General features: G+C 46.1%; 21 protein-coding genes across 21 annotated transcripts; 11 read left to right on the forward strand and 10 right to left on the reverse strand.

Annotated features, from left to right (window-relative positions):
- Window positions 1-50: 50 nt before the first annotated feature.
- Window positions 51-1,463, forward strand: EHEL_101520 (uncharacterized protein; the record flags this gene model as incomplete). The annotated part of the gene is made up of 1 exon (XM_003888176.1): window positions 51-1,463. One exon carries the CDS (start codon window positions 51-53, stop codon window positions 1,461-1,463), a length of 1,413 nt encoding a protein of 470 aa, XP_003888225.1.
- A 74-nt stretch (window positions 1,464-1,537) lies between these two features.
- On the reverse strand, window positions 1,538-1,897 carry EHEL_101530 (putative zinc finger protein; the record flags this gene model as incomplete). Its single annotated transcript, XM_003888177.1, has 1 exon — window positions 1,538-1,897. One exon carries the CDS (start codon window positions 1,895-1,897, stop codon window positions 1,538-1,540), a length of 360 nt encoding a protein of 119 aa, XP_003888226.1.
- A 67-nt stretch (window positions 1,898-1,964) lies between these two features.
- Window positions 1,965-3,017, forward strand: EHEL_101540 (mevalonate-like kinase; the record flags this gene model as incomplete). The annotated part of the gene is made up of 1 exon (XM_003888178.1): window positions 1,965-3,017. One exon carries the CDS (start codon window positions 1,965-1,967, stop codon window positions 3,015-3,017), a length of 1,053 nt encoding a protein of 350 aa, XP_003888227.1.
- Window positions 3,018-3,130: 113 nt separating this feature from the next.
- On the forward strand, window positions 3,131-5,170 carry EHEL_101550 (White-like ABC transporter; the record flags this gene model as incomplete). The annotated part of the gene is made up of 1 exon (XM_003888179.1): window positions 3,131-5,170. One exon carries the CDS (start codon window positions 3,131-3,133, stop codon window positions 5,168-5,170), a length of 2,040 nt encoding a protein of 679 aa, XP_003888228.1.
- Window positions 5,171-5,212: 42 nt separating this feature from the next.
- EHEL_101560 (uncharacterized protein) lies at window positions 5,213-5,545 on the forward strand (the record flags this gene model as incomplete). The annotated part of the gene is made up of 1 exon (XM_003888180.1): window positions 5,213-5,545. The coding sequence occupies one exon, from the start codon at window positions 5,213-5,215 to the stop codon at window positions 5,543-5,545; it is 333 nt and encodes a 110-aa protein (XP_003888229.1).
- Window positions 5,546-5,552: 7 nt separating this feature from the next.
- Window positions 5,553-6,014, forward strand: EHEL_101570 (ubiquitin-protein ligase; the record flags this gene model as incomplete). The annotated part of the gene is made up of 1 exon (XM_003888181.1): window positions 5,553-6,014. One exon carries the CDS (start codon window positions 5,553-5,555, stop codon window positions 6,012-6,014), a length of 462 nt encoding a protein of 153 aa, XP_003888230.1.
- A 14-nt stretch (window positions 6,015-6,028) lies between these two features.
- Window positions 6,029-6,331, reverse strand: EHEL_101580 (uncharacterized protein; the record flags this gene model as incomplete). The annotated part of the gene is made up of 1 exon (XM_003888182.1): window positions 6,029-6,331. One exon carries the CDS (start codon window positions 6,329-6,331, stop codon window positions 6,029-6,031), a length of 303 nt encoding a protein of 100 aa, XP_003888231.1.
- Window positions 6,332-6,369: 38 nt separating this feature from the next.
- Window positions 6,370-6,612, forward strand: EHEL_101590 (uncharacterized protein; the record flags this gene model as incomplete). Its single annotated transcript, XM_003888183.1, has 1 exon — window positions 6,370-6,612. The coding sequence occupies one exon, from the start codon at window positions 6,370-6,372 to the stop codon at window positions 6,610-6,612; it is 243 nt and encodes an 80-aa protein (XP_003888232.1).
- Window positions 6,613-6,646: 34 nt separating this feature from the next.
- EHEL_101600 (40S ribosomal protein S24) lies at window positions 6,647-7,071 on the reverse strand (the record flags this gene model as incomplete). Its single annotated transcript, XM_003888184.1, has 2 exons — window positions 6,647-7,039; window positions 7,069-7,071. 2 exons carry the CDS (start codon window positions 7,069-7,071, stop codon window positions 6,647-6,649), a joined length of 396 nt encoding a protein of 131 aa, XP_003888233.1.
- An 89-nt stretch (window positions 7,072-7,160) lies between these two features.
- EHEL_101610 (40S ribosomal protein S30) lies at window positions 7,161-7,385 on the forward strand (the record flags this gene model as incomplete). Its single annotated transcript, XM_003888185.1, has 2 exons — window positions 7,161-7,163; window positions 7,209-7,385. 2 exons carry the CDS (start codon window positions 7,161-7,163, stop codon window positions 7,383-7,385), a joined length of 180 nt encoding a protein of 59 aa, XP_003888234.1.
- Window positions 7,386-7,548: 163 nt separating this feature from the next.
- Window positions 7,549-7,935, reverse strand: EHEL_101620 (Sm-like ribonucleoprotein subunit D2; the record flags this gene model as incomplete). The annotated part of the gene is made up of 1 exon (XM_003888186.1): window positions 7,549-7,935. One exon carries the CDS (start codon window positions 7,933-7,935, stop codon window positions 7,549-7,551), a length of 387 nt encoding a protein of 128 aa, XP_003888235.1.
- Window positions 7,936-7,989: 54 nt separating this feature from the next.
- EHEL_101630 (choline-phosphate cytidylyltransferase) lies at window positions 7,990-8,826 on the reverse strand (the record flags this gene model as incomplete). Its single annotated transcript, XM_003888187.1, has 1 exon — window positions 7,990-8,826. One exon carries the CDS (start codon window positions 8,824-8,826, stop codon window positions 7,990-7,992), a length of 837 nt encoding a protein of 278 aa, XP_003888236.1.
- Window positions 8,827-8,908: 82 nt separating this feature from the next.
- EHEL_101640 (Mnd1-like meiotic recombination protein) lies at window positions 8,909-9,520 on the reverse strand (the record flags this gene model as incomplete). Its single annotated transcript, XM_003888188.1, has 1 exon — window positions 8,909-9,520. The coding sequence occupies one exon, from the start codon at window positions 9,518-9,520 to the stop codon at window positions 8,909-8,911; it is 612 nt and encodes a 203-aa protein (XP_003888237.1).
- Window positions 9,521-9,586: 66 nt separating this feature from the next.
- EHEL_101650 (uncharacterized protein) lies at window positions 9,587-10,852 on the forward strand (the record flags this gene model as incomplete). The annotated part of the gene is made up of 1 exon (XM_003888189.1): window positions 9,587-10,852. One exon carries the CDS (start codon window positions 9,587-9,589, stop codon window positions 10,850-10,852), a length of 1,266 nt encoding a protein of 421 aa, XP_003888238.1.
- A 55-nt stretch (window positions 10,853-10,907) lies between these two features.
- EHEL_101660 (uncharacterized protein) lies at window positions 10,908-11,819 on the reverse strand (the record flags this gene model as incomplete). The annotated part of the gene is made up of 1 exon (XM_003888190.1): window positions 10,908-11,819. The coding sequence occupies one exon, from the start codon at window positions 11,817-11,819 to the stop codon at window positions 10,908-10,910; it is 912 nt and encodes a 303-aa protein (XP_003888239.1).
- A 60-nt stretch (window positions 11,820-11,879) lies between these two features.
- Window positions 11,880-13,049, reverse strand: EHEL_101670 (uncharacterized protein; the record flags this gene model as incomplete). Its single annotated transcript, XM_003888191.1, has 1 exon — window positions 11,880-13,049. One exon carries the CDS (start codon window positions 13,047-13,049, stop codon window positions 11,880-11,882), a length of 1,170 nt encoding a protein of 389 aa, XP_003888240.1.
- Window positions 13,050-13,173: 124 nt separating this feature from the next.
- On the forward strand, window positions 13,174-15,489 carry EHEL_101680 (superfamily I DNA/RNA helicase; the record flags this gene model as incomplete). Its single annotated transcript, XM_003888192.1, has 1 exon — window positions 13,174-15,489. The coding sequence occupies one exon, from the start codon at window positions 13,174-13,176 to the stop codon at window positions 15,487-15,489; it is 2,316 nt and encodes a 771-aa protein (XP_003888241.1).
- A 94-nt stretch (window positions 15,490-15,583) lies between these two features.
- EHEL_101690 (uncharacterized protein) lies at window positions 15,584-17,497 on the reverse strand (the record flags this gene model as incomplete). Its single annotated transcript, XM_003888193.1, has 1 exon — window positions 15,584-17,497. The coding sequence occupies one exon, from the start codon at window positions 17,495-17,497 to the stop codon at window positions 15,584-15,586; it is 1,914 nt and encodes a 637-aa protein (XP_003888242.1).
- Window positions 17,498-17,832: 335 nt separating this feature from the next.
- EHEL_101700 (spore wall protein Swp1b) lies at window positions 17,833-19,491 on the forward strand (the record flags this gene model as incomplete). Its single annotated transcript, XM_003888194.1, has 1 exon — window positions 17,833-19,491. One exon carries the CDS (start codon window positions 17,833-17,835, stop codon window positions 19,489-19,491), a length of 1,659 nt encoding a protein of 552 aa, XP_003888243.1.
- Window positions 19,492-19,687: 196 nt separating this feature from the next.
- On the forward strand, window positions 19,688-21,040 carry EHEL_101710 (ATP-dependent RNA helicase; the record flags this gene model as incomplete). The annotated part of the gene is made up of 1 exon (XM_003888195.1): window positions 19,688-21,040. One exon carries the CDS (start codon window positions 19,688-19,690, stop codon window positions 21,038-21,040), a length of 1,353 nt encoding a protein of 450 aa, XP_003888244.1.
- Window positions 21,041-21,083: 43 nt separating this feature from the next.
- EHEL_101720 (enolase) lies at window positions 21,084-22,322 on the reverse strand (the record flags this gene model as incomplete). Its single annotated transcript, XM_003888196.1, has 1 exon — window positions 21,084-22,322. One exon carries the CDS (start codon window positions 22,320-22,322, stop codon window positions 21,084-21,086), a length of 1,239 nt encoding a protein of 412 aa, XP_003888245.1.
- Between the last annotated feature and the right edge of the window lie 13 nt (window positions 22,323-22,335).

Raw genomic sequence — 22,335 nt, forward strand, 5'->3', positions numbered from 1 at the left:
ATGCTGTGCATGGCTTGAGTACATATATCTGGGCACAAAAGCCGTTGGGAATGGATGGGAGTTCTGATAAAAACAAGGATAGAGAAGACATGCCCAGCGAGAAACTAGAAGAAGGCGGGATGCCAACACCAAGCGAAGAGCGCAGTGCAGCGTGCTGTGAGTCCCCTGATCCCGGTGTTATGAAGCATGTGATTGGGGCAGCATGCATGCTGAGCCACAAGTCCTCATCAGAAGATATAGCTGAGAACAACAGCGACGAAAAGGTTTCTACATTCGATATATACATAGTCAATGAAGACGGAAAGGTGAATGGATACGAGCTCAAGCACATCACTCCCATTGATGAGTCTAAGATTGCAGATCCTCAGAGAGACTCCTCAGTAAACGAAATGATGAGATCTTTCCGTTTTGATCGTAAAAGCAAGGGCGTCCCACCCCAGGAGTTCTACCGTAGAAGAAAATCTTCTGAGCTTCCAAGAAGCCGCGATGGAAATAATAGCTGTGGATCTAAGGAAAAGTGCGAGCCAATAATTCTCGAGATATCCGAGATCTCTGACACATACAATGCTGATGGTGTGGACGAGGGCCAAGATAATGTCGCATCTGGCCAGGACACTGTATTGAGCACGGGCTCCTTACAGCACAGCAAGGAGTCATTGGGTCCACTCGTCGTCTTAAACGACTCTTCTAGACAAGAGTCTCTCCTCCCGCCTAGCAGTGAAGGCTCTGCGTCTAGGGAGCCCTCTAAGGAGGAGAGTTCGGTAGTACCTCTGGATGAGGTTAAGGCTGTTTCTGAAACTTCAGAAGCTACGTCCTTGGAGAGTAAGGGAAGCACGTCTGCAGGTAGTGAGTCGGAAGCCATAACACTGTCTAGTAGCTGCAAGGCTATTAAGCCAAAAGAATCTGAGGACGAAGAGGCTAAGTGTGGAAGCATTGGAGACATCATAAAGGCAATTCAAGCACAGGAACCCTCGGAAAGGTTCACAATAAGCCGGAAGATAGGACTAAACAGCCCTTGCGAAGGTCCTGAGGTGAAATGTCCGTGCGAAGTCGCGGAGAACTCTGAAAACCTTTCGAAGGAGTTGAAGAATGCTTTGCTTGCAGCGTTTATTCCCTCTATGGAGCCCCCGGTGCCACCAATGGCAGAAGAGGCATCTGACACATCGGAAATGTCCTTTGTAGAAACTAGCATTACTCGGAACGTTAATGAAAAGCTAGACTCTGCAGAGGAGATGGAGAGGTTCAGGGCCATCCTGAGTCTTGGGGTTGCAGCAAGCAATCCTGCCTGTCCGGATGAGAAAAGAAAGACTAGAGAAGGAGATAAAGACGATGAAATGATAATCTTCGTCGAGGCCGAAGATGTTCACAAAAAGAAGAACAACATGCTTACAAGGAACAATAGGGTTGGCCAGCTGGTCAAGTTCTTCGAGGACTTGGAAGAAAAAAATAAAGAAAAAGATTAGGGCATTAAACTTAAAATTGTTTACCGATTGATTAATTTCTTTTGACGTCAGCCAAGGTTGTGAGGGGATGCCTTCTAGAGCAATGTAGACTTAAAAAAGGAGGTGGGCGTCTCCTGCTTTTCATTGATGATCTCCTCCATTGCTTCGTCGGATAAAGGCTCGTGGGAAAAGGGGCAATCTTTTCTGATGCAGTTTTTTCTTATATGGAATGCTTTACATGGAAACTTACTCGTATTGTGCGAATACGTGCAGTTGTCTCCATGCTTGCACGAGTTCATTAGGAAAAACTTACATAAGATCGTACGATAGTTGTTGGATGCCGGCCTTTCATGTTCCTGTGGCTTTTGAACAGGCCTTGGGGCGGCTTTATGCGTCCTGTACTCCAACAGATAGTTCTTATTAAGACGAGTGGGAACATTTAGTTTCGGAAGCATTTTGGTATGGGCTTGGCAAAATAGCTTTTTTTACTGGAAGAAGGATAGCTATGCCAGAGCCCCATCAATGAATGAAAGGATAGAGTTCAAGGTGCCTGGGAAGGTGATTATAAATGGATCGTACATAGTACTGAGCGGAGAAACATGTAGAGCAGTAGCACTCAAAACATACATTGTGTGCGAAGCAACCAGGACAATGCCAGGCGAGCCAAAGATAACGATGGAGATAAATGGAAAAGAGAAAAGCACATATTATCATGATGGCCGTGGGTACGATGCCATAGGTGATTCCTGCTATTTACTTAGGACTGCCGACTGCTTTTTCAAGGTCACCGGGGTTTCGCCTAAAAGCACTATACACATTAGAATGAGGGCCGAGGAAGGCTTCTTTGCCGGCAAAGCTGCGGGAGAAAAGACCGGGATTGGGTCTTCGGCCTGCATCCTTGTGTCCATAGTGTATGCCCTTCTGAGATTCCACCAGGATGACTTCAGGGAGATCGTCTCGAAAAACGGCTTCAACGGGCAGGAAAAGTCCCCTAGCTTTCAAGGCGACCTGAAATCGTGGCTAAGACATCTTTCCTTGGATGAGGATGTTGTGGAGTACATCTTGCCCATAACATATCTGGTGCATCAGAAGGTTAATCAGGAAGGTTCTGGAGGGGATGCAATGTGCTGCCTTCTAGGGTCTATATACTTCAACAGGAAGACATGCGTCCCGATGGAGAAGATTCCCCGACATGTTGTTCTTGGGTCATTTGGAAAAAGCACCTCAACAAAAGAAATGCTCAAAAAGGTCGACCTTGAAGATCCTAGATGGGTGTCTCTTAAGGCCATTAACCTCAAGATCAACGAAGAAAGAGGCTGCCCAAGAAGCTTGTACATGGAGTATTTGGGTGCCATGAAGGACATAGGCATGGATATAGTTCCTAGGAGGCAGTACGAAATATTGATTAAGACTAACGAATATGATGTTTGGGGATGCGGGATTTCTGGAGCAGGGGGAGATGATTGTGTATGGGCTCTATCTGATGATTACAGAGATGTACACAGATATTGGAAAGAGGCCTTTACCTTTACATTTGTGACTGAGGTGTCTTACAAGGGAATTCATTTAATATAAATGCATCTGATTCATTGATTAAACTGTTACAATTCCTATATAAGGGAATATCTTGTGCCAATTATGGCTAATTGAGGAGACACAGGGTTTTATTTCGTGAATCTACCAAGCCCATGGAAGTCCATACGCCGAAGGAGGACCATAGGATTGCAGAGGCATATAAGCTTGAGCTGAAAGACGTTGTTCTTGAGGTCTCCAGTGAAAACCTATCCTCGGGCGGTAAGTATGTTAGGTTGCTGAACGGAGTATCTGCCACCTTTGAATCAGGGAAGTTGTCGGTTGTCATGGGGCCTAGCGGAAGTAGCAAGACAACATTGATGAACTTGATCATGGGCGCAATCCAGAAGGACTCGCTGACCTACGGAAGGGTACTGTTTCGGGGGGAGGATAGGGACCCGAACACATGGCTGTCCCACACAGCATATCTGAATCAGGATGACTGCGTAGTCCCCTACACAACGGTATATGAGTACATATACTTCTGTGTTAGCTGCAGAACAGTAAAAAAGCAGAGGGGTGGAAGAAGTGTTGGGGAAATTGTAAGCAGTGTGATGAAGAGACTTCACATTCAAGATCTTAAAGACATGATGATGACGGCGATTTCTGGGGGAGAGCGGAAGAGGGTGATGATAGCCATCGAGTTCGCTGTTTTTCCTGATGTGCTGATCCTCGACGAGCCAACAAGCGGGCTCGACTCGCACCTTGCATTCGAATTGATTCAAATGATTAAGCAATATGCAGCTGAAAGCAATAGCATTGTGATTACAACCGTTCATCAGCCTGGGCCAGGACTGTTTGACATGTTTGACGACCTCCTATTTCTTTATAGGGGGACCGTGGTATACTCTGGGCCAGCCAATAGGTGTGAGGAGTTTTTCGATTCCAAAGGGATCCACAGGACCGGAAAGCTGTCTACAAGCGAATTCATATTTGAGCTTTTCTCCGATAAGTCCTACATTCCTGGGATAGAAGAGTACAGGCAAAAGATTGATGAAATAATAGAGTCTTCTGTGAAGGAGGGAAGTTCAAAGAGCGAAGACAAGATCATGAAGCATGGCGGAAACTCCCCAACCAGCGTGCCGTTTAGCCTCACAAAAGCACTTATGATAGCCAGAAGGCAGTTTGCCATTGAATGGAGGTCTTGGAAAATGCTGAAGAGCCGGGCTGTGGAGATATTTATACTTGGATTCTATGTATGCTTCTGGTATCCTGTATCTTTTACCGTAAAGTTCTCAAACTATATCAACGATCTGCAGTTGGATTTAAGTGGCAAGGATGGCACAGAATCCATCTTCCATTGGCTCCTTCGCTCCCTGAAAACCAATATCGACGAGTCGGTAAGATCCAATATAGACGAAGGCATCAAGTGGGAGATGTGCCCATTCCTATTGTTTTTGCTTTCACCTCTGGCCCTAACAGATTTGTTAGACGGGCTGGACTATATCCACAGAGAGATGTCCAAGGCAACATACGGGCCATCAACATTGTATTTCTCGGCATGGATTGTCGAGGTTCCACTGATCATCTTGAAATGCTGTATGTTTCTTTGGATCACATCGCTCTTTGGGATCCGCAGCGGGAATACAGTTGGACTAATTACCTACATGATTATAGGAAATATTCTGGTGTTGGTATTTAATATGATGACAAGAAGCGCCACGTCTTCGAGTGTTCTCAAAAAGATCTTATCCATCTTCACTCTTGCACTTATACCTCTTCTAGACCCAAATAACCTATACGCGACTTCTAATTTTCTTTCTTCACCATCGATTGGAAAGCTTGGATACCTTAGATTCCTGAAGTACTTGTTCCTACCTTTTTGGCCTCACGTCTTCTTCCAAGGCTTTATGAGGCTATCCTTCTTTGAAAGAGTGCTGTTCCCCTCAGAGCCGAACAAGAAATTTACGCCTCCATACAGAACAATTATGGGCCTTCTCGCGGACTCATGGCTTTACGATCCAAGGCTTAATGACGAAGAGAACAAACTGAAGCTCTTCAGTCCTCAGACGAAGTTCTTGGTAAACTGTGAGTACTCTAGACATTTCCTGCTACTCCTTGGAGCCATCTCTTTCGTCATTGTTGTTCTGGCGAGTAACTTTGCTCTTATGTGTAGATTTTCACCGCACCTGCGGCTTAAGCTATCTACAAAATAAAATTCTGCCTCCACACTTTTAACATCGGGCCTTCTCCCTCGGATGGAATTTCTAGTTCTCTGGGATGGAAGGCGCGTCAGCAGACTCAGGAAGATTCCGAAGTCCATACTGATAGTTGACGGGTATGGCACAATATCTGAGGAAGAGAAGAGGAAGATAAAAGATTCTGCGGCCGAGATGGACATAGACTTCGAAGAAAGAACAACACACTACTCCCTTGTGATACTCTGTAACACAGTCTTGAGGTTTAACCTAACCAATCCGTTGACCCTGGCCGAGTGCGAGATTTGGTTTAGTAGAAGAATGTTTTCTTCGAAGGTATTTGCAGATGCCCTTGGCCACTACTCGGAATGCGAGATAAGAAATGGGGTGTGAATGGCCCATGAACCCATCGGATGCATTTTCCTTTGCGTCCTTCCGCTTGAGGACAGAGATCAAGTCTATTGAGCTGCTTCCGGGAGCATCACTGTCTGTAGGTAAGTCCTCGGAGGAGAGGTATGCCATGGAAGTTGAATATACAATGCCAATAGCAGAGGGCATCTATGAGGGAAGAGTCCTAAGATTCAAGCTGAAGATTCCACACGCATATCCGTTCAAGCCTCCCAAGCTCTTGTGCCTCGACAAAGTGTTCCATCCAAACATTGATGGTGATGGAAATGTCTGCATGGAGATCCTGAGGCTGGGATGGAGACCGAGCCATGGGCTAGAAAGCATACTCATCAACCTTTATGTCATATTTATTGAGATTACCGGAGAAGATGCACTGAATGCCTTAGCAGGAGACATGTTCAGGGAAGATTATGAGAGATTTGTAAGGATCGCAAAGGGCCAGGAAGAAGCATGAGGCCTTTACAGGGCCTATTGCTTGTATATTATTGCAGCATACTCTTCCCCTCCGTCCTCGGCTATCTCTTTCAAGGTAAAGTCAAATGGCAGAGATGCTGCATGTCCATTAACCACAATAAAGTCTGTCTTCTTCCTGATTCTCCTGTTCAAGTTCTTCTCGATAAATTGGTATGAAGATCCGGGCTCAAGTAGGACAACCCCGATATTGTTCGGAGAAGTTAGTATCCTTAAGGGGCCATGTATCTCCTCTCTAAACACCCTGCATGGGGTTCCCTTTAGGGAAGAGCTTCTCCAGTTATTTATGGACTCTTCCATCTTGAGGATTCATGTTGAAGAATTTTTCTATCCATCGTATGGCCCGCCCTGCAATGAGCAGCCTATTCAATATCCTTGACGAGATTCAGAGCCAAGTGGAGAGAGAAGAAAAGCCGGATAATCTGAAAAAAGCCTTGGAAAATGAGCTTCACAAGCTATACCTGCATACATCCTTGGAAATATGCAAACAGAGGCTACGCGGATCTGTAAGCAAGGAAACACTTGCAAAGGTAGAGAAAATTAAGCAGTACTTCAAGCATATAGAGAATGTCCAGAACTGAGGCATAGAGGTTCTATATAAAATAAGAATGACGGTTATTTATTCTTCTTCTCAGCTTTCTTCATTGCTCTCTTGAGGGTACCAAAGATCTTGTAGCGCTTCTTCCTCTCGTCCTTTCTGACTCTTCTAGGCGTCACCTGGAATTCTTTCCCAGTAAGTTTTGCAACGATGTGCTTCTTCTCGACGTTTGACAGGGCCTCGGCACTTGAATAAATCTTTGCCTTGAGGGTGGTTCTGTGTGTACCATATCTGTTCCTCAAGCCGGCAACCACAACGTTCCTCTTGTTTGTTTGGTAGAGCTCAGATATCTTGCTCCTTATCTCCTCCTGGCTGGGCGTTGGCATCCCCGGATGATATGCAACCACTTCCAGCTCCCTCCTAGAGAGAAGTTTGTTATCCCTCATGCTAGAAATCTCCAGTTCCAAACTCTATAAGTTAGCCTCAGTCTCACACTTACCATTTCGTGAGGGATAAAATTTTCGGAAATATCTGCTTCAGGCTTTGAGCCTAGACCCGAAAATATTTTCCTCGTTGGAAAGGCCCTTTGAAATGGTAAGTGAAGTCTTGCAGAGTCTTGGAGACTCGTTCTAACTTTAGGCAACTATTACAATCAACAAGGCAGGTAAGGTTAGGAACCAGACACCAAAGGATCCCGTTGTCGAGAAGGAAAGGAAGAAGTGTGGCCGTTGCAGACAGCGCTTGAAGTTTGAGAAAAGGAACGATATGGGCTATTTCGAGGTAGCTGGAAAGATGAAGCTGAATCCTCAGTCATGAAAGATAAATAAAATCTTAGCCTTCATTGCCATAACATTTCTGCTTAAAAATACTTTAATGAGATGCCCTTGCTGCCTTCGAAGCTTTCTTGATTTCTATCAAGAATGTCAAAAGGTAGCAACAAAGAATGCAGGCTTAGAAAGCGCCAGGCATACATTTTAATCTAGACGTCTTCCCCGTCTTCTGCTCTTTTTTGATCTTCGGTGCTCTTCAGGCCCTCCTCCTGAAGCCCCCCGGCACCCCCCGCAACAAGTATAACTGTGTCCCCTCTGATAAAGACATTGCCAAGCCGCCTGGAGAAGCCGCAGCCCTGCCTCTTCTTCTTTCCCCTGTTCTTTCCGCGCATGGTTCCAAGCTCCTTGGCATCCTCCATCAGCAAGTTGTAGTGGCGGTCATATGCTATCACCTTGCCCACAACCTTCCTGTTGTTGCGCAGAGAAACCAGCACAGGCATCATCTTCACCATAGCCCTATGGACAAGCGAAAGAGGCCCTTTCATCTCCATTGCCTCCTTCTCGTTAGGGCTCTCTAGATTCTTCGGGAGAAACATCCATGGGCCTCCCTAAACATTAAAATAACAAAGATTTATTCACATATCTCAAAGCTACTCGGCCTTTCTCTTGAGCTTCACAAACTCCACCAGGCGATCAATGAACTTGCCGGAAGCATTTCCGTGATAAAAATTCTCTATAAAGCCAGAAATAATCTCGTTGGACACCCTCTCCCAGTACTTCATTGCAATCCGTATCTCTCTCCTTATATCGTCAATCTCCCTCTGAATATCGACGTTCTTGATCATCTCGTTCATCTTCTTGCTCACCTTTATTCTCTTCATGTGAAGAAACGATATGTTCAGGTCCTTTGCAGAAACCCCCCTTTCAAGATTCCTCCTGACATACATGTCGTAGTTCCGAACGATGTTCGTTATTATCCCGCTTGTGCTGATTCCTTTTGTTCTTCTGATCGGTATGAACATCCCCATGTCCTTCACAAACTTGTAGATGTCTTCCTTGCCCTCTCCCTTATACGGTATGTCGTCATGCGCAACAAAGTCTATCCTATGCTTTTGAAGGAATTCTGATGTTAGCTCCCACGGCGCACTTGTTATAACCTCGTCAACATATCTGCAGTGTATAAGCCCCTCTGCCCTTTCTTTTTCATTCATAACAAGGTTTCCCTTGAGCCTTGTTGTTATGTCGTCGTCGGTAACACCAACCAGCAGGTAAACATTCGGAAAGAGGTTCTTTGCCTGCTTCAGGCTCCTGGCATGCCCATAATGGAACAGATCGTACACCCCATCGCAGTATATTCGAACAGGCCTGTTGACCGGTATCTTATACATGCCAACATCGGAAGTCATCTCCTCGTACTCAAATGCATTTCTGTCTGGGTATGTAGGCGCCATAATCTTGTACTCCTCTACACTATCCTCCTTTTCCATGGGCTCGGCATGCATAGGAGAAAATAAAGTCAAACAAATTCTTTAATATTTTAAGGTTCTCCGTCAAAGCCATCATGTCAATTCATTGAATATAATCCAAGTCCTGAGGGATCCCGAAGCTGCTGTTAAACTCAGACTTCTCCATCGAAAACTTGTTGCATATGTAATCCTGTATGATAAAGATGTTATCAATAATCTTATTGTATTCATCAACCACCTCCCTTCTGTCGGCAATAAGCTTGTCGTAAACCGTGGGGTCTGTTTCCTCAAACTTGCTCAGCTCCTCCCTTTGCTCCTCTTCTATCTTTGAAAGCGCATTTAGTTTGCTCTCCAGCTCCCTTCTTTCCTCGGTGTAGTTCTTGGCCACCCTCTCACTCTCCAGATACTCCCTCTTCCTTAGAACCTCCTCAGACATGCTTTTGCACTCCTCGGCAAGGCTCTTGCATCTCAGCTTCTTCTTCTGGACTCCGTCAGATGCAAATGACCAGTACAGGTTCGAGGACCCAACCTTTTCAACAGTGACAAGCCCGTCGTCGACAAGCTGCTGCAGGATATCCTTGATGGTGTTTACTACTATTCCTTTCTTCGACCCCAGGCTTTCTAGCTCCTGCAGTTTAAAGAACGACTTGCTTCCCCTTATTATGTCAAGCAGGATGGTCTTCTTCTGATCGGCCTTCATCTTGACTGTTGCCATAGCTCCAGGGCTCCAGAATGCCGTATTTAATAGGCTGCCTACTTCATCGTCGAGAAAGAACACCCCATGATGTCGCTGGAGCTGACCAAGGAGAACATCAACGCAGTCTCTCTCGAGTTGGTGAAGGACAAGAAGATGTTCGATAAAAACGTGAACTATGTAATGAGCTTCATGTTCAAGAGCTTTCCGGAAAAAACCGAGCTTCTCAGTAGAATCAAAGTCCTCAGCATCAAGTCGAAAGCTGCAAAGAAAATAGATCTGGAATCAGACATTATGGAGCAGATAGCAATGAATGTTTTTGCCATTAAGAACATCAACGAGGGGAGCTTCATGAAGAACATGATGACTCTTTTCAAGGACCCAAGCACCTTCTCAAAGGTGTTTCTGACTTACTTCTACTCTGGTTCGGATCTTGGAACCGAAAAAACGGATGAGATCTTGAACGAAATCATGGAGCTAATACTCTGCGAGTCTGGTCTCAAGAAGGACTTTGAGGAGTTTATGGCCGACATTGGGCCCTCAGAGGACTTGAAGTCTGTATCGTCCTGCGAAGAAGTAGCAAAGGATCTGGACACAGGTGGCCCTGAGAAACTCGCCAACGAGGCCGTTGACGATGAATCATCAAGCACAGCAGTGTCGTTGGTCTCCCTAGATGATTCCGAGGAAATCAGGAGAATCGATGCATCCATCTCCTTACTGTTTGAGGGAAGAAAAAAGAAACTGTCGCCGCTGTCTCTTGCAACATGTGCCAGGGCACTAAGCATCATGAACATAATACTAGAAAACAACTACCCCGGGCGTGTAGACATTGTTCCTGCCCTCATGTATATTTCAAAGATAGACCAAGTAATCTTCAAGCGGTCGTTGGCGGCCTTGAAAACAGTACTAAGGAAGATAGACTACAAAGACAAGGAAAGGCTGTTTGAGATGTTCTGCATCCTGCTGGAGCAAAACCCAGAGATGATAAGAATGACGATGCTTGTTGTAGACAGCTGCGGAGACCATTTTCTATGGCCCGAGTTCCTCGAGAGTGTGGATAGAAACGAAGAGGCCGATTTGGACATGATTGATAGAACCTGCATTCCGGAGCATTTTTTCTACGAGTTTATAACGCTTACCGAAAATCCAAAAAGATATCTGACTGTGGCCAAGAACATGATTAAGAACGAGACAAATGTCGACGTCCTCGAAGACTTGCATTCGAAGATTAGGGATATTAGGCTGAGAGGAATAAAGCAAATGAAGGACGCCATAAGCTCAAGGATTGTGGCCTTGAAAGGTGAGGAGCGCCCCAAGAAACAAAAAAGATCAGAAGAACGCCATGATAATTAAAAACAGGCTTAATTCTATTTATTGGTTTATACTTTACTGTTGATGTTCGAAATACCTACAAAACACATTTTCTGTGGCAAAAGCTCGTCCTTCCTCCCTTCTCAAGGGAGACGGCATCCCTGAGAATCCATCTGTCCTCCTGGTCGTCCCACTCAACCTCTATTCTGTTGCGGCAGACATCACAAAATGCAGGGCCCCCAGAGTGGGCAATTTTCTCGACCTTCTCGACTTCTAGCCTAAGCTTAATTTTTTCGATATTCTTGGTCCACGCCTCGAGGGTCGGGAAGAACTCCCTGCTTATGCAGTCCTTCTCTCCCAGGACCCTTGCCTTTCTCCTGTGCTCGTCGATGTGAATTCCCATCTGCTCATCGCCCTCGGGCGTATCCTCGTATCTTAGACCACACAGCTTGCATTGGCTGGGCGGGTACAGGATGGATGGATCCGCCTCGGCCTTCAAACATTCGTTATTCAAGATCTCAAACCCATGTTCTTTTTTGTCCCACGAGTTTTTTGATCTCGCCTCCTCAAGCACGTTTTTTCCTATTTTTTTATTGGATACGTCCTTATTCTTGGGATCGCCCCCCACCGTAGGGTCCACAGGCGCACACTTCGCATCATTGGATCTCCTGGCATCTGCTGGCTCGGTGCTTCCCTTTGTGTCTATCTTTGGCCTTTTGGGCTTCCCCTCCAAGTTCTCTTCAGACAGCAGCCTGGAAATCTTGTGGTCCACATCGAACTCTCCCCTGTATTTTCTAAAGAGATCTAGATATCTTGCGTCCTTGCTGCAGAGTAGAAAAAGAAAGTCCAAAACCGGCTCTCTCAAGAGAAGATTCCTGTGGTGTTTAATAAGCGCATCGCCCACCACCTCTTCATTATACCTGAAACTTTCCGAAATCATAAGAAGAACGTTTTGTGCAATCTTGTCGTTCTTCTTGAGGATCTTCAGAAGAGAAACAAACTCGTCCATGGAGGGTCATCGAATTGGTTTTTTATCGTTTGCCTGTAATAGCATTAGCAGGGGTCTATGTCAGAACCCTCCCCGGTTCTTCTCAGTGTACTTGACCTTCTTCCTGGGTGCTGGCTTAGAAGCCTTCTTTTCCTTTTGTGTGAGCTCCTCGATGATTTCGTTGAGAGTGGAGATCACTTTACCAGGCATGAGGATGCCCTTGGAAACCTTTCTTTCCTTGTGGACCTTCTCGAGCATCTCAAGGTTTTCAGGAAATTCCATAAGATAGTCCTCCTTTTTCCTTAGGTCTATGTCTACAACCTCCACATTTCCGTTGTCCCATAGCACAAACCTCTCCTCAAAGAAAAAGCAGCTTTTGTCTCCACTGAAGAAAAACCCCAAGAGGTTCTCGACCTCATATGCAACGCCCTTTGCGTTGATGAGATCAAATCTATCGCAAAATATAAACTCCCCCTCGGTCTTGTACAGCACCAGCGTTGTCTCTCCGACCGAGATATTCATGGGATTCTCTATATAGATAGACTCTGCAGTCCTGTCTTCTATGTTCAAGGAAGTGACGCGGACATGCTTTTTGCAGCCCTCCTGAATGTAAAGCCGGTCCTTCAGGACGGCAGATCGGATTTTCAAGGGCGTGGAGTATATGGTGCTTAGTTTAAGGCTTATAAGGTCCAGGTGGAATACATGATACTTTGTCGCAACTATAACCTCCCTGTAAAGATAAAAACATATAAAAACAGGGCTGCCGGTGTATGGAAGTGCCTTCCTGACACCTGTCTCGTCAAGTATTAGAATTTCCTTGCCAGTCAGTATAAATATCTCTCCAAAGGGAGAGGTGCACAGGTCAATTGCATGGATGTTAAACATGCTTACCTTCTTCTGCTTGTAGACATACATGTGGCTGTCCGTAAGGATAAAGGCCTTTTGGTGCCCAGTCACTAGTCTTACACATAAGTCCTTTATTTCGAACCTGTATTTATACGTCCCAACAACGTTGAACTTGTGGCCATCCTTTGAATATATCACAGTACTATCATCTATCTTCTCTATGAAAACCACCTGCCTAGGATTTCTGGATCTAACAGCAGATTTCCTGAACGGAAATATCAGGGGGATATCTATCTTCTTTCTGCTGAAGTCAAACTCTCCGTCGTACCTGGGCGGGCCAAGCATCTTGAGTGTAAACGTGCTGTTAAAGCGCTTGCGCGGCTTTCCTCCAGGAAAAATTATCATGGGTGTCCTACGGAGCAGCGAAATGAACGGAGATGCTAGCTCTCCATCTAGAAGCCATAGGCTTATTATGCAATATATTTGATATTTTGCACAGGATTTGGCAGACATGAGGAGACCCCAGGAAATGAAATGCCAATACTGCGAAGCAACAGAATTCTTAATAGAGTGCATAACATGTGGAAAGTATTTCTGCAATTCACGTAGTGCTTCGTCCATATCGCATATAGTGTTTCATCTTGTGAAGGCGAGGCACAAGTCAATTCGGATTGAGGGAGATGTCAAGTGCAGGAAATGCGGAGAGGACAACTTGTTCAAGCTTCTCGACAACAATGGGAAAATCTTCTGCAATGGATGTAGCACCGGCAGAACCCTGGTTGAGGAGAGATGCCTCACCATAATCAAGAGTCCGGAGGTTCGAGGAAGAAGACTTACCAAGCAGCAGATGGCCGAGATGGAGGAGAAGGGTGTGTCGTCACTCCCCCAGGTCAAGCCAAGGTTTGAGGCCAAGGAATATGTCGAGGTGTTTTCTTCACTAATTGAGGCCGAGTGCCGGAAGGAAAGAGAGATAAAAGAGTCCATGAGGCAGGAGAATGTGTTTGTCCGATGGGAAAGAATGAGGTACTGCTACTTCTACTTCCAAAATGGGGACAGTGAGCTGAAGATCAATGTTGGAGACGAGATTAGGCTGACGCACAAGAGCGGGTTTGTCCTGCATGGATTTGTCAGTGGAGAGACATTCAGCGAGGAGCTGAAGGTGGAGGTCGAGACGCCTGGAGACTATCCAAGAAGTGGGTATACTGTTGAATATCTTTGGAGAGGAGTATGCTACGAAAGAATGGAGTGGGCTCTGCGAAAACTATACAGCACATATAGGAAAGAGATTAGCAAGAGCAAGAGAAGCAGATGCAGCAATGACGAGGAAGCAGACGCTAGCAAATGCTTGGGCAAAAGAAATCCTATGGGATGCACTGAGGACAGGGGCGAGATAGACGGGAAAAGAGCGGCAAAGAAAAGCGCAAATGAAGGGCCATCGATATTTGAATACATCCTCAAAGGACACAAGGAAAGCATTGGTAATGTCGAACACATTTTTATGTCTCCTAATCTTCCAAGGCTCAATGCCTCCCAGGAAACTGCAGTTAGGGCAGCCCTTGGGAGAAAAGTGACGCTGATACAGGGGCCTCCTGGGACAGGAAAAACCTTGGTATCGTCTGCTATTGTTTACAATTTCGTGAAGCACTATGGAGGAAAGGTTTTGGTTGTTGCGCCAAGCAACACTGCAGTGGACCAGCTCACATTGAAGATCCATAAGACAGGCCTGAAGGTTCTACGAGTGATGAGCAGAAGAAGAGAGTGTGGGCAGTCTGACGTAAGCTTTCTGTCTCTTCACGAGAACTTGAAGGAGCTGCAGGAGGGAAGGAAGAAGAAGGATGAAGCATGCAGGGACAATGGAAGATACAGCAGCATCTACAACGACGAGGCCAGTGAATCGTTGAGGAAGCAGCTTCTAAACCAGGCAGAGGTTATTACATGCACATGCGTAACATCAGGGCAGAAGATGTTTAACAAGTTCAGATTCCACTATGTATTGATTGACGAGGCCGTCCAGTCCACAGAGCCTTTGAGTCTCATCCCCTTGGTGTACGGATGCAAAAAGCTTGTTCTTGTTGGTGATCACAAGCAGCTGGGCCCCACGATTCTGTGCAAAAAGGTTGCGCAGGCTGGATTCAAGCAAAGCCTGTTTGAAAGACTGATTTCGATCGGAGTGGTTCCATATGTGCTGTCAGTCCAATACAGGATGGACACAGATCTCTGCGAATGGCCTTCAGAGATGTTCTACAATGGAGAGCTTCTCACGGGAGGAAAAGGCTTCTGCAGATTTGACCTCGGAATACCGACGAATTTTTTCTATGTATGCTATGGAAGAGAGGAGGTGAGTGCAAGCGGAACCTCGTTCATTAACCAGGCCGAAGCTCTGTATTGTGAAAGCATAATAAGACACTTGTTCAAGTGTGGCGTCACAGAAAGCCAGATAGGCGTGATAACGCCCTACGAAGGACAAAGGTCTTACATTCTAAATAGAATATTTGGTGCCGAGCCTGGAAACCTCGAAATAAGTAATGTAGACGGATTTCAGGGAAGAGAGAAAGACTTCATAATAGTCAGCCTCGTCCGAAGCAACCTGTACCAGGGGATAGGGTTCGTTGGAGACAAAAGAAGAATGAACGTTACATTAACAAGGGCGAAGCACGGGCTAGTAATAATAGGAAACCCAACGACCCTAATGAAGCACGACATATGGAGTAATCTCCTGTCGTTCTATGACAGAAAAGGCCTTGTAATGGAAGGCCCCTTACATAACCTGAGAAGGGTAATCATAAAGCCCCCTAAACTTTTCGACTTCAAAGAGATGAGCAGAGCTCTTATGAACCAAATATGACAGCCAACTTGTCACTAATCAAGATAAAGCAGATTTTGAGAGATAAAGTCCTTGAATTATTTTTATGTCTTTCTTTATACTCTGGGGATGAATTTTACAGGGACTGCCCCGAAGATGGCTTTGTACTTTCGATGCCAAGCTCCTCTCTTATGTCCAGTGCAGTCCTTCTAACTATAAACACCGGATCCCTAGTAAAGATGTCAAGATTGAAAATCCCCTCGAAAAAGTGGGGGTGCTCTCTATATGAATGGAGCAATGCCCTTCGATACCTCCAATCGTTATCATAGTCTCCACACAGGATGCTAACAATCTTCAGCCTGAAGTCATCTGGAAAATGCAGCAAGACTTTGATCTGCGAAAGAAAAGCCTTTCTGTAGCGCTTGCACACCTCAAAAACAATCTTTTCCAGCTCTTGCTTTATACAGAAGTTAGGTGCATCAAGGCGGCTCGAGTTCCTGAATATCTTTTCGTCATCCATCAGCGTGTTAGATGCCTTCCTCCTGTCGTCTTCGTTTGTATCGCCAAATAGCCCCAGGATGATACTGACTATCTCCTCTAGGTCGCAAGCAATGCGCCCATAAACCACATTGGAAACCCTGTCTATCCTGCTTTCACACATGCCTTCAAGGATAAGAAACATCTTCTTGTGAGGAAAGGCTCTGAGAAACTTTACATACAGCCTGCTTATATCCGAGTAGTCGTTGATGGACGAAATTGAGATAGACCCAAAGGTGTCCATACACCACTCGACGTAAAGATTGAATGTCGTGCTCGTAACAGCCAAGTTCTCAGACTTCAGTATCTCCCTCTTCGCATCCTTCATCTCCCCTATCAGAGCTTCAGAGGTTTCGCGGTCTATGGTCTTCAGCTTAAATACATGGAAGGCACAAACAGTACCGTACTCGGTGTTCACATACTTCCTAAACAGGTCCAGGAGCTCTTTGTCAAACGAAAGGCTGAGATATAGAGCGACATTTTCAAGAAAGAACCTCGGTGAGATGGATTCAATGTCCAACAGGTGCTTTTTGGCCTCGCTTAGGCAATAGGCCTCATCACTTGGCTTATAAGAAGCGCACAGGCAGGTTTCATTTGGCCTCCCATCTGTTCCGCACTCACACGATGTGTTGCGAGAACCGCCGTCAGAAGTCAGGTGGGGCTTGCCCTCCAGGACACCTCCATCTGCACTGCGATCCTCACTCCCATTTAGACTTTTGCCACCTTCAAGTGAATGCGACTCAACACCAGATTCAAAAAATGGCTTCCCTTGGCTAAAACTCAGGTCCTCTGGAAACTTCTCGTTACTCTCCTTTCTGATGCTGTCGACATCTTCTATCGAGTAAAAGTCCGTTTTTTTCTCCGGATCCTTCTCCATTTCTCCCCCACTGGGCGATATCTTCATGTTCTTGATGCATTCCTCCATGTCCAGACTGGCCTTCTTATCAGCATTTCTACATCTTTCGCACTTATATTTGGCACTTCTTTCCCTCATCAGCTTGACCTTCAGAAGATACAGCTCAACAAGAAAGTCCTTTTTCTTGCCAAATATTTCAAACAGCTCGTCAAACTCTGCCGTGCTCGTTCTGGTAAACAGAAAGGCCACAATATCAACCACCTGCTTTGTGCATACCTTGGCAAACGGAAGGACAAGCCTGTAAAGATAGTCCACATACCGCATGCAGGTGTCAGATTCCCCGCTGGTTATGGAAAGCCCACACTTGCTGGCAACAAAGCTTATTTCCTCATCGTCCTCCTCCTCCCCAAAGTGCTTGTGCAGAATACCCCCGATCTCCTCCAGCACTATTAGGCTTGTGTTGAAATCCAGTGGCCTGTGCTCAGCCATCATCTTGACCATCCTCGAAAAATCCGTGGCAGAGTGGCTGTACGCCTGCCGGATGTTCTTGTAGGCCCACACAACATGCTCAGGATTGCCCATGTCCAGTCTGTCTATTCTCGAAGAAAAATCTCGGAAATTCGTGTCCACAGCCTCCTTGATTCTACTCCCCTCCATCTCAGTGGGGTTAAAAAACAGCACATATTTCCAATCCTGCAGTGGCACCAGATTCAAAACCACATCTTCTGCACCTTCCGTTGGCGGACTCGTCGCACGGCTGCGATTAATCCCATTAATCTACTATATGATAAATGCTATTGATTTTTGTCCATCAAGAAATATTCTTATTCATCACAGATTTAATATGCCTAGCCTAAACACTGCCTAAACAGGCCTGTCAGCATCCAGATTAATTGCAAATATTTCCAAAATAAGGAAAAGAACACATCCATGGAACACATTCCTCGGGGCAAAAACATATAAATAAGCAAGCGCCGAGAGGAAAATTAAAGATGTTGAAGCTCTCGTTGCTCCTAGGTCTAGCAAATTTCACTGCAATCCTTGCAGGTGGAGAGAGAAGGAGAAGCGGACTGCTGCAATGTAGTGCTAATGGCTCCAGGTATTTCCGAGAACAAAACCTTCTTGGAATTAAGTACAAAGATGATGTAAAGAGGCTTTGTGGAGAAAGGCCCGAAGGACCTCATCCGTCTGAATCTTCCTCATGCTCTTCTTCATGCTCTGAGGAGTGCGGCCGAAGGAGATTCCCTGGAATCAGAGATGACTGCGAGTACAGCTCTTGGGACGCATGCTGCAGCTCGTCATGGGATGAATGCACCGACTCTACCCCATGCACCACACCTACACCTCTGAGATGCGATGCCGAGCTCAGAGTCCCTATAATCAATATGGGTGAAAGGATATACGAGTTCCTCAAGAACTACGAGGACCAGTACGAGAGTGCCGTTACTCTTGCACTGAACAACATCCTCTCCCAGGTCTCGGGATTCAACCCCATCTTTGCAGGTGCAGACTATGCAGCCCTTGTCGAGCAGCTGGAAACACTTGGCGTAAATGTCCCAGCCAACACCGCTGCCGAGCTTGCATCAATAGACTCTTCTGAGTCTGCTGCCCTCTCCAGGATCATCCAGGGTAATGCACAGAAGATAATCAGTGACCTGTTTGCTAGAGTTGGGTCAATGTGCTACTCAGATATCACGAGCCTCATCAACAGCGGGCTCTTCGCCAGCCAGATTTCAAGCGCATTCAGCAACACCCAGCCAGTGATCACGATTGCATCAAACGATCTGTATGCCAAGCAGATGGCTGTGTTCCAGAGAATCCCGGGGACTCTGCCGGCAGCTGCAGTCACTGCCATCACCAATGCTCTCCAGACAAACAGGAACAACTTTGCCACGTTCTTCACAACCCAGGCAACCACTCTGCAGACAAATGTCCAGAACATCCTCACGGCCCTGACAACTGCCCTGACAACTCTGACGAACAGCACATCAACAGAGTTCACCACATTTGCAAACTCTGAGATTGCTGCGCTTGCGGCCAGGATTTTCCCAGCCACGACTGCGTCTGGCGACAACAACAGTGGGTCAACGGGAGGAGATGACACCGGAGATGAAGGAGATGGCGGAGAGGAAGAAGAATCTCCAGAAGAGGAGGAAGAGTCAAGGAAACAAAGGAGCATACAAAAACCAAAAAAAGGGCTCCGAAATAAGCGACAAACCCTGCCTGTCTATCCTGACCGTGAATCGCCAAAAGCTATTCTAACCGCTCTATTGAATACAATAAAGGAAGAGGGTGAGAAGCTCGGAAAGGCTGCAATGGAAGAGGTGATGACTGCGATAAAGGAACAAGGAACAACACAGGGAGCCGAGGCAGTACAAGAAATGATGGATGCAGTAAAGAACGAAGCAGATACAAAGAAGACAGAAACTGTGGAGGATATACTGAATAAAGTAAAAGACGAAGTAGATACAAAGAAAACTGAGACAGTGACTGAAATCATGGACAAGGTGAAGACAGAGGCAGATGGAAAGAAAGCTGAGACAGTGACTGAAATCATGAACGAGGTGAAGACAGAAGGGGAAACAGAGGTAGACAAGATAGTAAAAGAATTCATTGAAGAAGCAAAGACAGCATATGAAGAAAAGGAATAATAATTCAGTTTCCTAATATGTGAGTCTGAGTGTCCACAAGACACTTAAGGTGTCAGCAGGGAATAAGGACTCAATAACCTTGTGGCCATAAGCATCCTCATATTACTATCAGGACTAGAGAGACTTTTTCCCACTAGGTTGTAAATAAACTGATTTCAAAAATGCTGTATTTACATGGCGGTGCATTGCGCGACCCATGGAGTTTTCGGACTTGAATATTGACGAAAGGATTGAGAGGGGACTCAGAGAAAACGGGTTTGTTGCAATGAAGGAAATCCAGCAGAGGGTTATTCCTGCGGCGCTTGAGGGGAGCAACATAATTGGGTCGTCCCAGACGGGAAGCGGCAAGACTCTTGCTTTTGTTGTTCCTGTTTTGCAGAAGCTGACCGACCTCCAGTGGCGGGGGGAGGACGGCCTTGGATGTGTGATAATCACGCCAACGCGCGAGCTTGCATTGCAGATATTTGGTGTTCTTAGTCGGGTTGGAAGATACACGGCGCTGAACACCGGGCTGATTATGGGCGGTGTTGAGGCGGAGGATGAGTCTCTGAAGGTAAGCAACATGAGTATTCTTGTGTGCACGCCTGGAAGGCTCCTCCAGCACCTTCAGGAGAACCCTTGCATAAAGGCGGACAACGTCCAGATGCTGGTTCTTGACGAAGCAGACAAAATGATTGAGATGGGGTTTAAGGAGATTCTGGAGGACATACTTGAGTACATTCCCTCCAAGAAGCAGACCCTGTTGTTTTCAGCAACGCCAAAGGCCTCGACAGCTAGAATACTGAGGATGGAGGATCCGAAGATCATATCCATATACAAGGAGGAGGGGTTTCCGTCGAGGCTGAGGCAGTACTTCTATATGATGAGGATAGAAGACAAGGCCAACTATTTGCACACGTTTATCAGAGGCAATCCGGAAATGAAAGGGATTGTGTTCTTCAGCACCTGCAAGGAGGTCAAGTTCCATTATCTCTTGTTTGAGAAACTCAAGCTTCGTAACCGGGTCTTCTGTCTCAGCGGGGGGATTTCTCAGAAGCAGAGGGTGGATACGTTCAAGCGGTTTGTGAAGGAGAAGAACGGGCTTCTGTTTTGCACAGACCTGGGGTCCAGGGGGCTTGACTTTCCGAAGGTTGATGTGGTTATACAGTACGATTGCCCGTGTAACATTGAAACATATGTCCATCGTGTGGGAAGAACAGCCAGGAACAACGAGGGCGGAGAGTCGTATGTATATCTTGTTTATGGAGAGGAGAAGCTTCTTGGAGACATTCAAAAGAAAGGATGGATTAAGAGCCAGGAGACCAGGGACAAAAAGCCGGAAGATGAAAGCATTTCTGAGGAGATCCAAGAGGGCCCGAGGGTCCAGATCAGAAGCATCGATAAGATGGTAAAGGGACTTGTGAAGTCAAGCAAGGAGCTCAACGAGTACTGCAGAAAGTATCTTGTGACATATGAAAAGTTCCTTAACTTCAGTAGCAAGAGATATTCTGAGGGCACATTGAGAAAGATTCCGGCATTATATGAATACTTTGGAGTCTCGAGAGATTAGAGATTTATTTATTAAACAAATCCTGGAAAACCTCTTAGTGTTGCTAATACTCACTCAGCCGCAGTAGCTGGTTGTACTTGCTGACTCTTTCTCCACGGCAGGGCGCACCCGACTTCATGTATTCAGCTCCAACTCCTACGGACAGGTCGCTTATGAAATTGTCTTCTGTCTCCCCGCTCCTGTGGGAAACCATAATCTTCATTCCGTACTTTCGGGCAATCTTTATTGCTTCTATCGTTTCGCTAACTGTGCCTATCTGGTTAGGCTTTACCAGAAGCGTGTTGCACATTCTCCTTGCACCTGCATCTTCAACAAGATGTGGATTGGTAGCAGTTAAATCGTCGCCAACAATATTGACTTTGTCTCCAACCTCTGCATTTATCCAGCACCATCCGTCGCAGTCTCTTTCGGAAAATGGGTCTTCAATGCTGTATACCTGGGGATATTTCCTAAGCATTTCTATGTACTTTTCTCCGAGGTTTCTTGTAGTGTAAACTCCACCGTCAAGCTCATATCTTCCATCGTCTCTTGCAAATTCGTTGGCTGCAAAGTCGATGGCAATCTTCATGTCTGTTCTGTGGCATCTTTTGGATGCCTCCAATACCAGGTCCAGCCCGTCTTCCAGTTTCTTTATGGGAGGTGCAAATCCCCCTTCATCTCCCACAGACGTGTACAGCGAGCCATACTTCTCAGATATTGTCTTCCTAAGGGCTTCATACAGCACACAGCCGGATTCGATGTTTTTCTCCAGGCTGTCGTGCTGATATACAACCATGATTTCTTGTACAGACATCCCGTTTCCAGAGTGGACACCTCCATTTAGAACATTGAAGTGGGGAATGGGGATGTTTCTTTTGAAGTTTCCCATGCCCGAAACAAGCGTGTCCACCCGTCTGTTTGAGCATCCGGCACCCATCTTGCAGAAAGCTGTAGAAAGCGCGATTATCCCATTCCCTCCTATCTTTGACTTGTTGCTTGTTCCATCCAGCTGCAGTAGGCAATTGTCTATGCTCGATTGGTCATCTACACTGCACTCTAATTCGAGAAGGTCTCCTGATATGCTGTTTATGTTGTTTATGACAGTCCTGACGCCTCTTCCATTGTAAAGACTCCCTCCATCGGTGATCACCACAGCCTCCTTTGAGCCTCTAGATGCGCCTGATGGGCAAGAGGACCTGTATACGCCGTTGGATGTGACCAGGTCGACCTCGACTGTCGGATAACCTCTGCTTGTAAGCACCATTCTTGGCTTGATGCCGAGCAAGACATCTTTGACCTTCATCCTCGGTTTTGTT

This window comes from Encephalitozoon hellem, chromosome X, assembly GCF_000277815.2.
Source record: "Encephalitozoon hellem ATCC 50504 chromosome X, complete sequence".
NCBI classification, from domain to species: Eukaryota; Fungi; Microsporidia; family Unikaryonidae; genus Encephalitozoon; species Encephalitozoon hellem.